The sequence below is a fragment of the Danio rerio genome, chromosome 16 (genome assembly GCF_052040795.2).
Source record: "Danio rerio strain M-AB ecotype USA chromosome 16, GRCz13ab, whole genome shotgun sequence".
Lineage (NCBI taxonomy): Eukaryota > Metazoa > Chordata > Actinopteri > Cypriniformes > Danionidae > Danio > Danio rerio.
In genome coordinates this window covers 30,797,525-30,812,244 of record NC_141036.1, presented here as the reverse complement: position 1 = coordinate 30,812,244, position 14,720 = coordinate 30,797,525, and the positions used below count along the sequence as shown (strand labels likewise).

Sequence of the window (14,720 nt, the reverse complement as noted above, 5' to 3'; positions counted from 1 at the left end):
CCACAATCGGGGCTGGGCACGCTTACGTCATCGATGCTGCGCTGTTCAGTAGAGAAGCGCTCTCGCTCAGCACAGTGGAGATTTCTCTATGTTATATCTTTTCAGTCGTTTGATATGCAGTGACATGCAGTCAAATATTTCGCCAAACAGTCCTTAGGAATGCGGTGACACAAGCGCTCAAACAATCATAAAGCCCTCGTGCTGCAGGAATGAGGAGGTTTGCTGAAGGTGCGCAGCTGCCGCGCTCAGGCCCACCTCTTCCAACCGGGCCAGGGCCGGTCAAGTGAACAGTGCTTGAGCCCGACTCAGCGCACTCACACTTCTCAAATGATCCGGGAAACGGGCCTTGGCACGGTACGGATGGCATAGTGTGAGTAGGCCCTTAGTGACTGGTTTATCAATAAATCATCTGCACTGACAACAATCTCCACAGCACTCTGTTCTTCACCTCATTTAATCACTTAAGGCTCTATTTTAACAAAAATAGAAGTGCATTTTGATCTAAAGAGCATGACCCAGATGCACGTACAGCATGTTTGAATCCACTTTTGCTATTTTAAGAATAGGAAAAACAGTCTGCGAGCCCAGCATATGATCCAAGTGGGCTGTCCTTATTTTCGTATTGGGTTATGGGTGTGTTTTGGGCATAATGTCCATTAAACCAGTCAGAATCTCATCTACCATTCCATTCAAAAGTGAGTTGTGGTTGCGCCATGACACATTTCTTATTTACATTGTAGACTTATGTTGGAAAAATGTATTAAAATGCTTTACACAACAACAATTCCGATACAATTAAGTATTAAAAACCACCTTAAATAAATGAGTTTTGAATCTTGTTTTAAATAATGTAATAAAGTCAATGTTTCTGATGGCAGGTGGTAGTGAGTTACAAAGCCGGGCAGTAGAGCGGCTTAATGCTTTACTGCCCATAGACGAGCAGAGGGAACAGACAAGTGCAAGGAGGAAGAAGATTGCAGGGTGCGAGAGGGAGTGGCAGACAAATATGGAGGGGCAAGATTGTGGATGGCTTTGAATGTTAACAGCAAAATTTTTAAATCCATTCTAAATTGAACCGGTAACCAGTGAAGCTGTTGCAGGACAGGGGTGATGTGATGAGAAAAAGGGGTTCTGGTGATGATAAGGGTAGCTGAGTTCTGGACCAACTGAAGCTTACAAAGGGATTTAAGAGTGAGACCAAAGAGAAGCAAGTTGCAGTAATCTAAACGAGATGTGACAAAGCTATGGACAAGAACAGCAGTGGTGTGAGGGGTAAGAGAAGGGCAGAGTCGGTTAATATTACGTAGGTGGAAGTAAGCAGACCGGGTGATGTTATTGATGTGAGAATCAAAAGATAAGGTACTATCAAGGGTGACACCCAGGCTCTTAACCTGTTTAGAGGGGTTAATTAAACGGTCTTCAATAGAGAGAAAAAAGCTGTCAGTTTTGGAGAGTGTTGATTTGGTACCAACAAGCAAAACCTCAGTTTTTTCAAATATAATTTGAAGAAGTTGAGAGAGAGCCAAGATTTGATTTCTGCTAAGCAGACTGTAAGGGACAAAGGTGAAAAATTAAAAGAGGGTTTGCCAGAAAGGTAGATGTGGGTGTCATCAGCGTAGCAGTGGAACTGTATTAAATTTACGTAAATTATGTTATATTCACGGAGAATATTACCAAGAGGAAGGAGACAGATGATTAAAAGCACAGGCCCCAAGACTGAGCGCCGGGGCACACCCGAAGAAACTGTAAAATGTTGAGAAGTGAATGATTTGAGTTGAATGAACTGAGTAAGGCCAGAGAGATAAGATTTGAACCAGTTAAGTGGGATGTTAGTGATGCCAAGAGAAGATTGTGTATTGATGAGGGTGCCGTGTCAAAGATCGCACTCAGGTCGAGAGGCATAAGAATAGGTATTAGTCTATTAGCTGCCATAAGAAGATCATATAGGTGACTTTTATAAGGGCAGTTTCCATGCTGTGGAGTGGGTGGAAAAGAGACTGGAACTGTTTGTACAGGTTGTTCTGAGATAAATGGGTTCTGCTCAACATCATCATGATATCAATGATTATTTTTTTAACCCAGTGGCAAAATGTTTTGAGCAAAACTCAGGTGAAGGTCATTTTCATTTTTATTTTTATTATCATTATTATTATTCCTATTTGTGGTGTAAAGCATGTGTGATGCTTTACCTGATGGAAAACTCTCCTCCTCATAAGGCACTTTGTCAAAAAGCTGAAACCAGTCATCATCAATGTCTCTGGGCTCCACTGGAAACTGTGGGATTTGTGTGACGCTGATTCTCTTAGTCTCTGGTACTGTTATCTGTTCTCTAGTGCTCACCGTCATCACCTCAATCACTCGCTCCTCTTTTCTCACTCTGCTCTGAATCTCCTGCTCTCTGCTCTCCACAAACACCTCAACAGCCGGACCTTGCACTGAAAAATAAACACAAGACATTAAAAATATTTAGATTTGTGTTGATGTGCTTAGAAATGAATAGTGAAATATGATAAAGCCTTTGACTAAAATGCTCAGTTTGGATAGACAAATTTTTTATCTTTATTTATTGCCAATGTTTTTGCAATAATAGACTTGCAATGAAAAGAGGAATTCTTCAGGTATGGTTAAAAATGTGGGTTCTGAAGACAACCCAAGTCTTTTAGATTTGAAGGATTATTAAATAGTGACATAAGGATGAGTAAATAATGACAGAATTTTAGTCCCAAGCCCCTCTGTAAATTAACAGGGTAACACTCATCAAATAAGGCTCAGAACTAGTGTTCAAGGATGCCTGCTACATTCTTGTATAATCATAGAGCAAGATCTTGATCTGGGCACTGGGCATCTGGGTCTGACTTACAGTATGACTCCACAGTTATTAGGTTAGTTTAGGAATGTTGACTGTCCATACACTATTGAACAGCTAGAAGCTTAGGTTGTTTGATGATGTGACCATGAAATGGAAAGTGGGCATTGGTTTCATGATGAACACAATTGTTTGGCAAGCCTTCTAAGCAGTTTTTCAATCGGGTAACTGTCTGAAGTCTTCTAATTTTATACTGGAGTGTGCCGGGGGCATCATATTTCTCCCTGCTTTTTAACCCAATCATTAGCACAATTTTGAATAGTGCTTGTGATGAAAGGAGAGGAGTCCAATCTTCTAAAAACAAACTGACATCAACCTGATGTTTACTTATGGTAGTACCATCTTAGCCAATTGCAAAGCCAAAGCCACTGATACCTTCAATGACATAACTTATTTAACCCTGCAGTATCGCCTTAAGATCAGTTCAGATCACACCAAAGTACTGACAATGGCTGGCCTGAAAATATGTTTACTATATGCAGATCAAACCCAACAAAGAAGATTGAGATTATTACAGAATAGACAGCTCAGCTATCTTTATAAAAAAAAAACACACACTCATGGCATTAATAATTCATTAAATATAAATATCATACTTTTATCTACTCAGCCAAATTATATTATTATGCACTGTATATTAACCCAGCAAAAAATCTTACTGAAATAGACATTGCCCATGTTAGTCTGTCTGTTTCTCTTTATCCCAAGGTTCACATAATCATCAATCCGACTTGTATCCGAACAGATGGTTGTTGTTTTTATTATGTCCTGAATTATTATTTATTTTTACTATTGCTATACCCCTGTGATAGTGTTTAAATGCATGTGTGATGCTTTACCTGATGGTATACTCTCCTCCTCATAAAGCACTTTGTCAAAAAGCTGAAACCAGTCGTCATCAATGTCTCTGGGCTCCACTGGAAACTGTAGGATTTGTGTGACGCTGATTCTCTTAGTCTCTGGTACTGTTATCTGTTCTCTAGTGCTCACCGTCATCACCTCAATCACTCGCTCCTCTTTTCTCACTCTGCTCTGAATCTCCTGCTCTCTGCTCTCCACAAACACCTCAACAGCCGAACCTCGCACTGTAAACAAACACAAAGCCTTAAGTATATTTTAATTTGTCTTTTTATGGTATGGTATGTAACAAAAAAAGCATTGTTTACATCCAACCATTTTATTCAGAAGACTGAATTAAACTGTTCACTTCATATGACTTCATTTTTAGATAACTTTCTGAACATTTGGATGAGACTTTTAATGGACATGAACAGAAAAATCTTTCAAATTTTATACAAATTTTCAAAGGATTTGGAACAACATGGGGGTTCGTAAATGAAACAATTTTATTTCTGTGTTAAAATAACAATTTAAAGTTATTTTAGAGGGAATTTAAAAAAAAAATGACATTGTAGCGATCTGACTGGGTAGGGGTGCCTATTTAAATATATATATATATATATATATATATATATATATATATATATATATATATATATATATATATATATATATATAAATGTATATATTGTATTAAAGCATTTAATATTTTGGTTAAATGCCAATGTATTCAGTGTTTCATGCTTAAATTATAGCAAGGAACATTACATTTCTGACTCATGCTGAAAGTGTGCAAGAAATCAATATTTACAATGTTTATTTTGCTAGCTCAAATTATTATTCTTAAGGTGAATCATAATTTATGCAAGTTAATCCACTGAAAACAATTTGTTTTGATAACCTTGAATTAAAGTATGAGAGAAAATCTCTCAAAGATATCTGGCCTTGGGGCCTTGAAGAAACTCATTTATAGTGTTTAAGATACACTGGAAATACAAGTGCTGCAATAATGTGCAGTACATATTCCTAGACATCTAATAAACAAAAAATATGTCATTTTAAAACATTAGAAAGTCTATACTAGTTGTACAAGTCAAGTCCCTATAAGATATTTTATTCATTTTTGTTATACACTTGTAACAGTGGTTAAAAATGTAAGCAAATGCAAATTTGATTTCTGCTTTATATCTCACAATTTTTACACTGACAATTTTTACACTGATAATGATTAATTCTAAATAAAACTAATTATTTTATTATAAACTCACCATCATCACCATCATCATCATCATCATTACTATAAAGCATTTTTTACACACTATTTTATTTTAGCAAAATTCAGTAACAAAATAATTACACACTATGAGTCATTTACTAAGCATTAACATCTAGTGAATTCATTATTTGTTAGGCATTAACTCTACGTTATTAAACGTTAGTAAGCAGTTATAACTGCTGCTACAAATGCTGTATTTTTTCTTGACTTACAACTATATTTATCATAAGGTTAATTACAGTACTTTCACAATTTGTTAGTAATTTATTTTTCATTACTAAATAAAGTAATGCATTATTTACAAGCCATTTTTATTCAAGAGTAGTTGGTGGTTTTTATGATAATTCAGAACAAGTTAGTAAATGATTAATAAACTATTGAAATCAACATTTATATATCTTATTCCGGCATATAGTAATGGTTACTATGTATGTTAATAAATGCTTTATTAACTCAACTTCATGCAGTTTTGTGACCTAATCCAAAGTTAGGACTCATTCATTCATTCATTTTCTTTTTGGCTTAGTCCCTTTATTAATTCGGGGTCGCCACAGCGGAAAGAACCGCCAACTTATCCCACGCGAAGGCAGGGAGAACATGCAAACTCCACACAGAAACGCCAACTGACCCAGCAGAGGCTCGAACCAGCGACCTTCTTGCTGTAAGGCGACAGCAATACTTACTGCACCTCTGCGTCACCAGTAAGGACTATTTATGCTCCGTAAATCCTTTATAAAATACAATTAAAGGCTCAGTATCAATTGAACAATATTCATTTGCAATCTTATCAAAAAGTCAAATTACAGTAAAGTTCAAACGTTGCTGAATGACAAGAGTGTCAAAATATGACATAAAATTGGATAAAACAACAACAATATAACAATTTAACAATATAATAAGATGCAATGTTTAAATGTACAGTAATTTTATTTTACATAAGGTTACAAAGAATTTTTTTTAATTTGAAGTACAGTTTCATTTGTGTATCTTCAAATGATTGGGAATGAATAATGTTGTTTATGTTCTTTTTTTCCTGTTAAGAATTTAACTGAGCCTTTAATTGTCATTTATTAGTGATTTATAAAGCATAAATAGTCCTCACTTTAGATTAGGTCACAAAACTGGATGAAGTTGAGTTTATAAAGCATTTATTAACATACAAACTAACTATTAGTATATGCCTGAATAATAAGAATAAGAAATGTTTATTTTAACAGTTTATTAATCATCTACTAACTCATTCTGAATAATAAAAAAACACCAACTACTCTTAAATCACTGGTTAGTAAATAATGCAATACTTAATTTAGTAATGATAAATAAATCATTAACAAAGTATGAAAGTACAATTATTAAGCACATTATAAATGTGGTTGTAAGTCAAGAATACAGCATTTGTAGCTGCAGTTATAAACTGCTTACTAAAGTTTATTAATGTAGAGTTAATGCTTAACAAATAATGAATTCATTATTTGCTAATGATTAATAAATGTTTTATATTGTGAAGTTGTTATAAAGTGTTACCCAAAACTCTTATTAAAGTTTCCAGTCATTTTATATAGGATTCTTATTGCTACACACCCATGATTGTGTTTAAATGCATGTGTGATGCTTTACCTGATGGAAAACTCTCCTCCTCATAAAGCACTTTGTCAAAAAGCTGAAACCAGTTGTCATCAATGTCTCTGGGCTCCACTGGAAACTGTGGGATTTGTGTGACGCTGATTCTCTTCGTCTCTGGTACTGTTATCTGTTCTCTAGTGCTCACCGTCATCACCTCAATCACTCGCTCCTCTTTTCTCACTCTGCTCTGAATCTCCTGCTCTCTGCTCTCCACAAACACCTCAACAGCCGGACCTTGCACTAAAAACATAGACACAGTGGCTGAATAATGTTTCATTTTAGTTTAGTTATGCGTGTGAGTGTGTGTGTACCTGTTTCTTTTGGGGAAACATCAAAAATGATAAACCAGTCGTCCTCCACATCTCCTGCTTGTGTTGTCCTCTTCTCCACAGTGATTGGCTGTGGTCTCCTGTCTTGTACGGTCACTTGTAGTTTCTGCTCTGTTCTCTGAATCACCTCCTCTCTGGTCTCTTCATGGAACTCAACAGATGTGCTTTTCACAGTGGACGCTAAAACAAAAACAACCCATCATGCTTATATGTTTTACATAAGAGCACAATACTGGTTGTGTGTTACCATGTATACCTGACGTTTTTGGAGATCCATCCAAAACAACAAACCAGTCGTCTTCTTGGTCACTCTGAGGCTCTGTTGCTCTCTGCTCAAGGATCGCTGTCTGTGATCTGCCATGATTCACTGTCACCTGCTCTTGGTGTTCTTTTTGGATCTCCTCTGTTGTCACACGACTCTGAATCGTCTCCTCTCTCATCAGTGTTTTTGGCTTCTCTGGCAGCACCAGCTCTATTTTTTCAACCTCTCTCTTTACTTCTTCAGCCTGAGCCCCTTTAGGAATAGAGCTGCTCACATCTGATAAAAACACATCTTAGTGGTAAATTGACATTTCTCAAGAAAATGAAATTTATTTGTGAATGATTGTGATGTTATAATAATCAGAGATCAGGAGGACAATATGACCAACACAGGTAAATTGGTGCAGCTTAAAGGGATAGTTCACCCACACATTTAAATTCTGTTATTAGCTACTCATCATCCGAGATGTCTGTTCATCTTCAGAACACAAGTTAAGATATTTTAGATGAAATCTGAGAGCTTCCTCATAGACAGCAGTGGTTCTGAGACGTTCAAAGTTCAGAAAAGGAACCAAAAATATTGTCAAAACATTCCACCTGAATGTAGCAGTAATGAAACTGTCATCATTTGAAGCTCCAAAAACACCTTTATGTTGTGAAAAAAAAGTAAAAGTAATGTTTTTCTAAACAAAAAAGTAGCTAATCACCATCATGATTTTTTGGGATAGTCAGAAATTAACCCAATACTGGAAAGAGATTACAATACATTTAGACACAATTGTTGAAGTAGAGATTGCTTTCACTTTTGAATCTTTATAATTAGGTAATATAAATTTAGATGTATGGATTTATAAGGACAAGAAACTGTTATGTTTTCTTCTGGCAGCTAGTAAAAAAGTAATTAGAAAAAATGGTTAAAAGTTGCAGAATGGTATAGTTAAAGAATGGATTGATACAGTGCACACTATATATGTCATGGAAAAAGGATCTTTTTTTATTAAGAACACAGACCGATTACTTTTTTTCTAATTTGGAATAAATGGATTTGGTATATTTCACCAATATTATTGGATTTTTCTTGAATTGTCATTTTTGAAAGGGTGGTCCAAAGTGTATTTTAAGGCTTGGTTGTCTTTATAAGATGCAAAGCAATCATGCTTCGTTTGTTAAAAAAATCATTATTTTTAATATATATTTTACTTTAATTATATAGACTCAGCTAACATAAAAACAAATGTCCTAGTTCCTCCGAAAGCCCTCACTCAAGAGGTTTTGATTGGTCAGCTAACATAATGTGCTGTGATACTGTAGCGCTACTGAAGATTGTGTGTGTTACAAGCAGTTTGATGGGTAAATATGAATTTGTAGCTAAATTGTTAATGGTGCCAAGCAGCATTTCCCTTTGTTTACATCCTTGTTTACATCCTTGCTACAACATACCGTTAACGCTAGAAACTGTGCATGTGATAGATCAATTTTAACAAATAAAAACATTTACAGGTTGTAGCTCACAATCCACAGCTTCTTCTATTATGGCTGGAGCTGCTCCTTCTTTAAAGAGTTTTTAGTTGAATCCAGCACTGAACTGTGAGATATTGGAAGCTTACCTTAGTCAAATGCTAGCTATATATTTTTTAAGTTAAATTGTAATTGTAATGCTATAACATTATAGCACATCTGGCCACACCCCTTCGCTGCACAGGGTGTATGCGCATAGTGAATGCGCGTAACCTAAAGCGTTTGTAATCTCACTAGCTGTGATGTATTTTTTTTTTTTTGTAGTTCCCAAAATTCATTCGCTGTAGACTTTGCTAAGCTAACCCTGTAAAAGCCATGATGTTTATGTTCACATAGCTACGTTACTCAACTAAAGTTTAAAATAGGATATCGTTGTGAACCACCCCTTTAAATGTAATATTATGTATCTAAATATATATGTTTTCTTCTTTAAGGGAAATATTTTAAAGGATTTGTAGCTCCCCATGTTTCACTGTTTATCGTTGTTGTTGTCGTTAAAGGGAAGAATATACAATGTATTTGGAAGATTTGTAAGTCTCTTTCTGTAAGAAAGATTATTTAAGTTAAATATTTATTTTGCTAAATATGTATCCAAACACACTCATTCACTACAGACAATTCTGTTTACCCAATCCACCTATACCGCATGTCTTTGGACTATGGGGGAAACTGGAGCACCCGGAGGAAACCCACGTGAACACAGGGAGAATATGAAAACTCCACACAGAAATGCCAACTGACCCAGCCAGGACTCGAACCAGCGATCTTCTTGCTGTGAGGCTACAGTGCTAACCACTAAGCCACCGTGCCACCTATAATTATGTTTTTAAGTATACAATTTTGTTGATGATCTTAACTCTTCTCTTTTGTTCTTTAAAATTTAGAATGATTTAGCATTTTGTTTAACTGTCATAATATAAAACTAAATAAAACAGTTATAATGATGATATTATTTTAGATATGAAACAATATCACTCCACGATAATATCACGGAGAAACAATATGGACGGAATCCCTTTCCCCTGCTCTTGAATTTTAAAAACACAGACAAGAATCCATCCTGCTTTAATGTGCAGGACGAATTAATAAATATGTTATATATATATTTACATATATTATAAATATTGTTTTAGAGCATGGAAAATATAACCCACAGTATTTGACAACAGGTCTGCACAACTGATCAATCATAAGAGAGTGATGTACCATAACATAGAAGTATTTTATAAATACCTGAAAGGAGCTGCGATATCTCTGTGGTTTGTGGGTGCACGTCAAAAAGTATAAACCAATCATCTTCTTTCTTTATTGGTTTAGGAACATACACAATCTGCTGCAACTCGTCCCGAACTACTCCTGGTCTCTCTGAAAAAATAAATAATAAAATATGTTAATGTATAGTCATGGTTCATCTTCTAAGGCATTATTATATAGGCCTGGGATTCTTAAACGGGGGCCTGCGGGCACACAGTAACCTTTGATTTGGCCAGCCATCCAAGCTAAGAAGAGCTCCACTATCAGCTCCACTAGCTTCCAGTAAAGTATCATATTGACTTTAAAATATTACTTCTAACTTTTAAGGCACTTCATATTCTCGCTCCTCAATATCTTACCAAACTTCTCCATATCTACACCCCTTCTCGTACCCTTAAATCAGCCAACAACTCCACCCCGGTACCACCTTGCACTTGATTGAGCACAATGGGACACAGATCCTTTAGCTCTATGGCACCTCGGCTATGGAACTCGCTTCCCCAAGATCTAAGGAGCAGTGATAGTCTTCACATGTTTAAATCCCATCTAAAGACCCATCTTTTTAAGCAGGCGTTTCTTTAACTATTTTTTATTATGTTTTTATCATGTTCTTTTATATTCGCTATTGTGTTTTAACCTGTTTGGTCAATGATTGTTTTAGTAATATTTAATTTGTTTTAGCATGGCTGTTGATGCTTATTGTAAGGTGACCTTGGGTGTCAGGCGCCATTTACAAATAAAAAAATAAAAATAAAAATAAAAAGGAATGATGAGCATGATTTAGAGGTCGTCATTTCAAATCTAATGTAACCTTTTGTTTGTTTGTTTGTTTGTTTGTTAAAAGCTGACTGAAATTAAATGTTTCAATTAAATGATGAAAATTTTACAGATTTAGTTTGAATGTACATACTGTCACCTGACAGATAGAGGACAAATCAAAGCAACAGCAGATTCTGCTAGTGTAGTGCTAGTGACTAGTGTATTCATCATTGAACTAGACTGTCATATAAATGTTGATTTATATGTTATTATTGCAATAAGTTATCATTTTAAAGGTTATATGCATTGGTTAATCTTGTGAAAAAAATTAGGAAATGACCCATGGCAACTTAATGTATTATAGCTTAGTATATACCTTCAGTGCATGACTCTCAATGATATTTGGCTTTTGGCCCTTTATACAAAAAAGTTTGGGCACCCCTGATATAGGTACTTAGTTATATTTCACCCAACAATTGAAATTCTGTCATCATTATTTACTTCATCCTTAAGTTTTTCCATCCAAACCTACATGAGTTTCTTTCTTCTGTTGACCAAAAAGTTTGATTTCCAATAAAGCCTTTATACTTCTATGAAATCAGAGACTTCAGCAGAGGCAATTCATTCAGTTTTGGAACAGCTTGAGGTTGACTAAATGATAAGTGCATTTTTATTTTAAAGTGAACAATCCCGAATCTTCAAAATTAACTTGACATGACATACCTCTGAGTGTCTCAATGATCGTTAATGGCCTGCAATCCAGGAAAATGTACCAATCATCCTTCTTCATCAGTTGAAGCCCCTCTTTCTCAGCTTGCTGTAACCTTTGTTCCAAACTTTCCACTTCCTGCAATCCAACTCTCAGCTCCTCCACCTCAACCAGCTTTCTCCCGATGGCCTCCACCTCCTCTAGCCTCTGCTCCATAATTTCCAGCCTCTCTGAAGTGTCCCCAGAACCTACTATCTTCTCATTAGTGACAATTACACGTCTTTCCACCCTCTCTACTCTTTTCTCTCCATCGTCTTGTGTTTGTGTCCATTCTTTGGTCATCACCACTCTCTGTATTCGTTCTCCACCGACTTCCAGTAGCTCCTCATTTAGATTTCTCATTATTTCATAATCAGGAAGCTCTTTCTCTAGATTGTCAGATCTCTCGTGGACCACCTGAACTTGATATGATTGTTTTATCTCAAACTCATCTTTGAGCTTCTCCTTTGAGGTCTCCATATCCTCTCTCTGTTCTTCAGTCTGAAGCAGCTGCTGGACGCCTGATAGTGAAACTGGGATGAAATTAAACAAAAACATAGTCAATCAGAAAGTCAAGATTTATTAATTCTTTCATTTTCTTTTTGACTTAATTCCTTTATTAATCAGGGGTCGCCACAGCGGAATGAACCACCAACTTATCCAGCACACGTACACTACGGACACTTTAGCCTACCCAATTCATGTATACCACATGTTTTTGAACTTGTGTGGGAAACCGAAGCACACAGAAACGCCAACTGACCCAGCCGTGGCTCGAACCAGTGACCTTCTTGCTGTAAGGTGAACGTGCTACCCACTGCGTCACCATAAAGCCTGTAAAAATTTAATGGAAACTAAAATATTTGTTTTATGCACATTGGTCCACAGGGACTTGTAAATTTCCTCTGGAACGTTATGGAAAATGTCAGCCCAGCTTGCCCTTTAATCCTTATGTCAACAAATTTGGTTAATAACTAGTGCCGGAGATTGACTTTTTGGAATTCAGGCAGTAAAAAGAAAAATAGTACGTGCAAGCTTAAGAAAACTGCATAGAGCTTAAACCAGACCGCATGGAAAATTAGTGTGTTGAACTAGAGTGTGGATGGTAGTTTACAATCTATATATCTAATATCTCTTGCAAATAGATACAGGCCATCTGTGCTTGAGATACATAATATACACTATACATATTATTCTATATATAATATGCACTGGGATGCATTTGGAAGCTTTAGAAAAGACTTACATGGGCTTCCATCAAGGAGGACACACCAGTCATCTGCGTGATGCTTATACTCCTGCAGCTTTTGGCTTTCAAGCATCACATCATCTGTTCATCAGATAAGAAAAAAATTATAAATTCGTGACAAACACATTTCATGAAGCATAGGAGATGTGGGAAAACAAGACAAGAAAGGACAAAAGCATTACAATCTAATGTTTAAGTTTCAATTATTTCAAAATGTGTTGAGTTTTGAGTAGCTGGAAATTAAAAAAAAATATATATATATATACCCCTTAAGAAAGGTTTACAAACTGCTCTGAACCTCTGTGAAATAAAACGCAGGCTGAAGTGATAACCAGATTAGATGTAAAGTGTCTCAAGTTGACTAATTGGATAACTGAAACTGTTAGTATTATGTTTTTTTTAAAGAAGAAATTAAAGTTTATAATGCTACTAACAACGCTGTTAGTATTTTGAGGAGAAATCAAGGTTCTTTAATGCAATTCGCACATTAATTAAAAAATTATTAAACTTATTAAACTTAAACCCTCTAAAATTTTGTAAATTTTGAACCAATTAATTTACATATTATACTTAAAACAAATACAAATAAGACGTGTTTGGCATTTGGTCATTTGTGGTCATAAAGTATTTAATGAGTGTGCTCATGTTTAACCTCATACCAAATGTTTAGCTGCAGAAATGTATTTACAAAAGACCTTTAAAGACAAAAAAACATCTATAAAACAGTTTTGAAAGTTGTTTTAATATTTAAAAGTATAAATATATATTTCTTTTATATATTTATATAGTTCATGTTATTGTGCCATGTCTTTTGCTTAAATTAATATGGTGTCTAACCTGACTAAGTTTGTAGTTCCTTACCTGAGGTGTAAATGTGCCATTTTTCTGGACCATAGACCAGAAACCAGTCATCTACCTCTGCTCGAACTGGTAGCTTTAGCACATCAAGAATTTCTTCATTTGCTGGAAGCAAACATTTAATTTCAATCATATGTGTCCACAAATATTAGCCTAATCAAACTACCAAATTGTTTCAAATAAAATCCCATGAAGCTAAATAAAAAAATAAATTAATTCACTATATCTACTGGCCTAATTAATAAACCTTTCAATTAATCTACCAATGATTACCTTTTCTTTTGATGCTGTACCGTGTGAAACGTGGAGGAGCGCGAGTGATGTTACTGCTGGCCTCCACACACTCTGACTGTTTGCGTCCATGATAACGAAATCTTGAACCCAAAGTCAGGAGTCTTTTTGCTTTTGTATCTTGAAGTCTGTTTCTGAAAAGCACATTCAAATGTATGAATGGAAACTTTCCAAAGAGGCTCACAAATGCATACCTTTTCTTATATTTTTCCTTGCACTTGATTCGAGCGCCCTCTTGTGTTCCTTGTAAAAATATAGATATACTAGTTTAAAGGGCTAGTTCACCCTAACATGAACAATTTTTCCTATTTACTCACACTCACCTGGTTCCTAACTTTTATGAATGTCTTACTTGTGTTAATCACAAAAAAGATATTTGGAAGAATGATGGGGAAATTCAGAAATATAGATCCCTATTAGGTACAATAAACATTGATTGATTGATTGTTTTACCCAACATTCTTCAATACATCTTTCTTTGTGGTCAACAGAAGAAAGAAACTCAGACAGGTTTGAAACAACTGGAGGATGAGTAAATAAGACAGAATTTTCATTTTTGGGTGAACTGCCCCTTTAAATCTTACCCACATGCATATGAAGCCCTACCTGAAGAAACTATGATGTTCCACAGAGCATTTCCACAATTGCTTGCAGGCTCTGTAGTTGGCCAAACTGAAGCTGAGGTTACCCTCAGACGCATCCTCCTTAACCAGAGTCAAATTGAAAAATTAACACATTAGCAAGACTAAAACCCAAGGGTTTGTAAATAATAAAAATACATATAATTAAAACAATCCAAAACTAACACATACAGCAAATACAAGACACTTGCTATAAAACGTGAAATG

General features: G+C 35.5%; 1 protein-coding gene across 3 annotated transcripts in view; it reads right to left on the bottom strand.

The window, feature by feature from the left end:
• Window positions 1–14,720, bottom strand: part of epb41b (erythrocyte membrane protein band 4.1b) — a 29,861-nt gene that overhangs the window by 9,282 nt on the left and 5,859 nt on the right. For all 3 annotated transcript variants that reach the window (XM_087285246.1, XM_087285247.1, NM_175084.3), the window contains 11 exon segments: window positions 14,479–14,576; window positions 13,855–14,006; window positions 13,585–13,686; window positions 12,721–12,804; window positions 11,450–12,007; window positions 9,947–10,078; window positions 7,191–7,472; window positions 6,917–7,114; window positions 6,600–6,845; window positions 3,706–3,951; window positions 2,190–2,435 (listed from right to left, as the gene is read on the bottom strand). In XM_087285246.1, coding sequence (XP_087141372.1) covers window positions 2,190–2,435; window positions 3,706–3,951; window positions 6,600–6,845; window positions 6,917–7,114; window positions 7,191–7,472; window positions 9,947–10,078; window positions 11,450–12,007; window positions 12,721–12,804; window positions 13,585–13,686; window positions 13,855–14,006; window positions 14,479–14,576 — 2,344 coding nt within the window.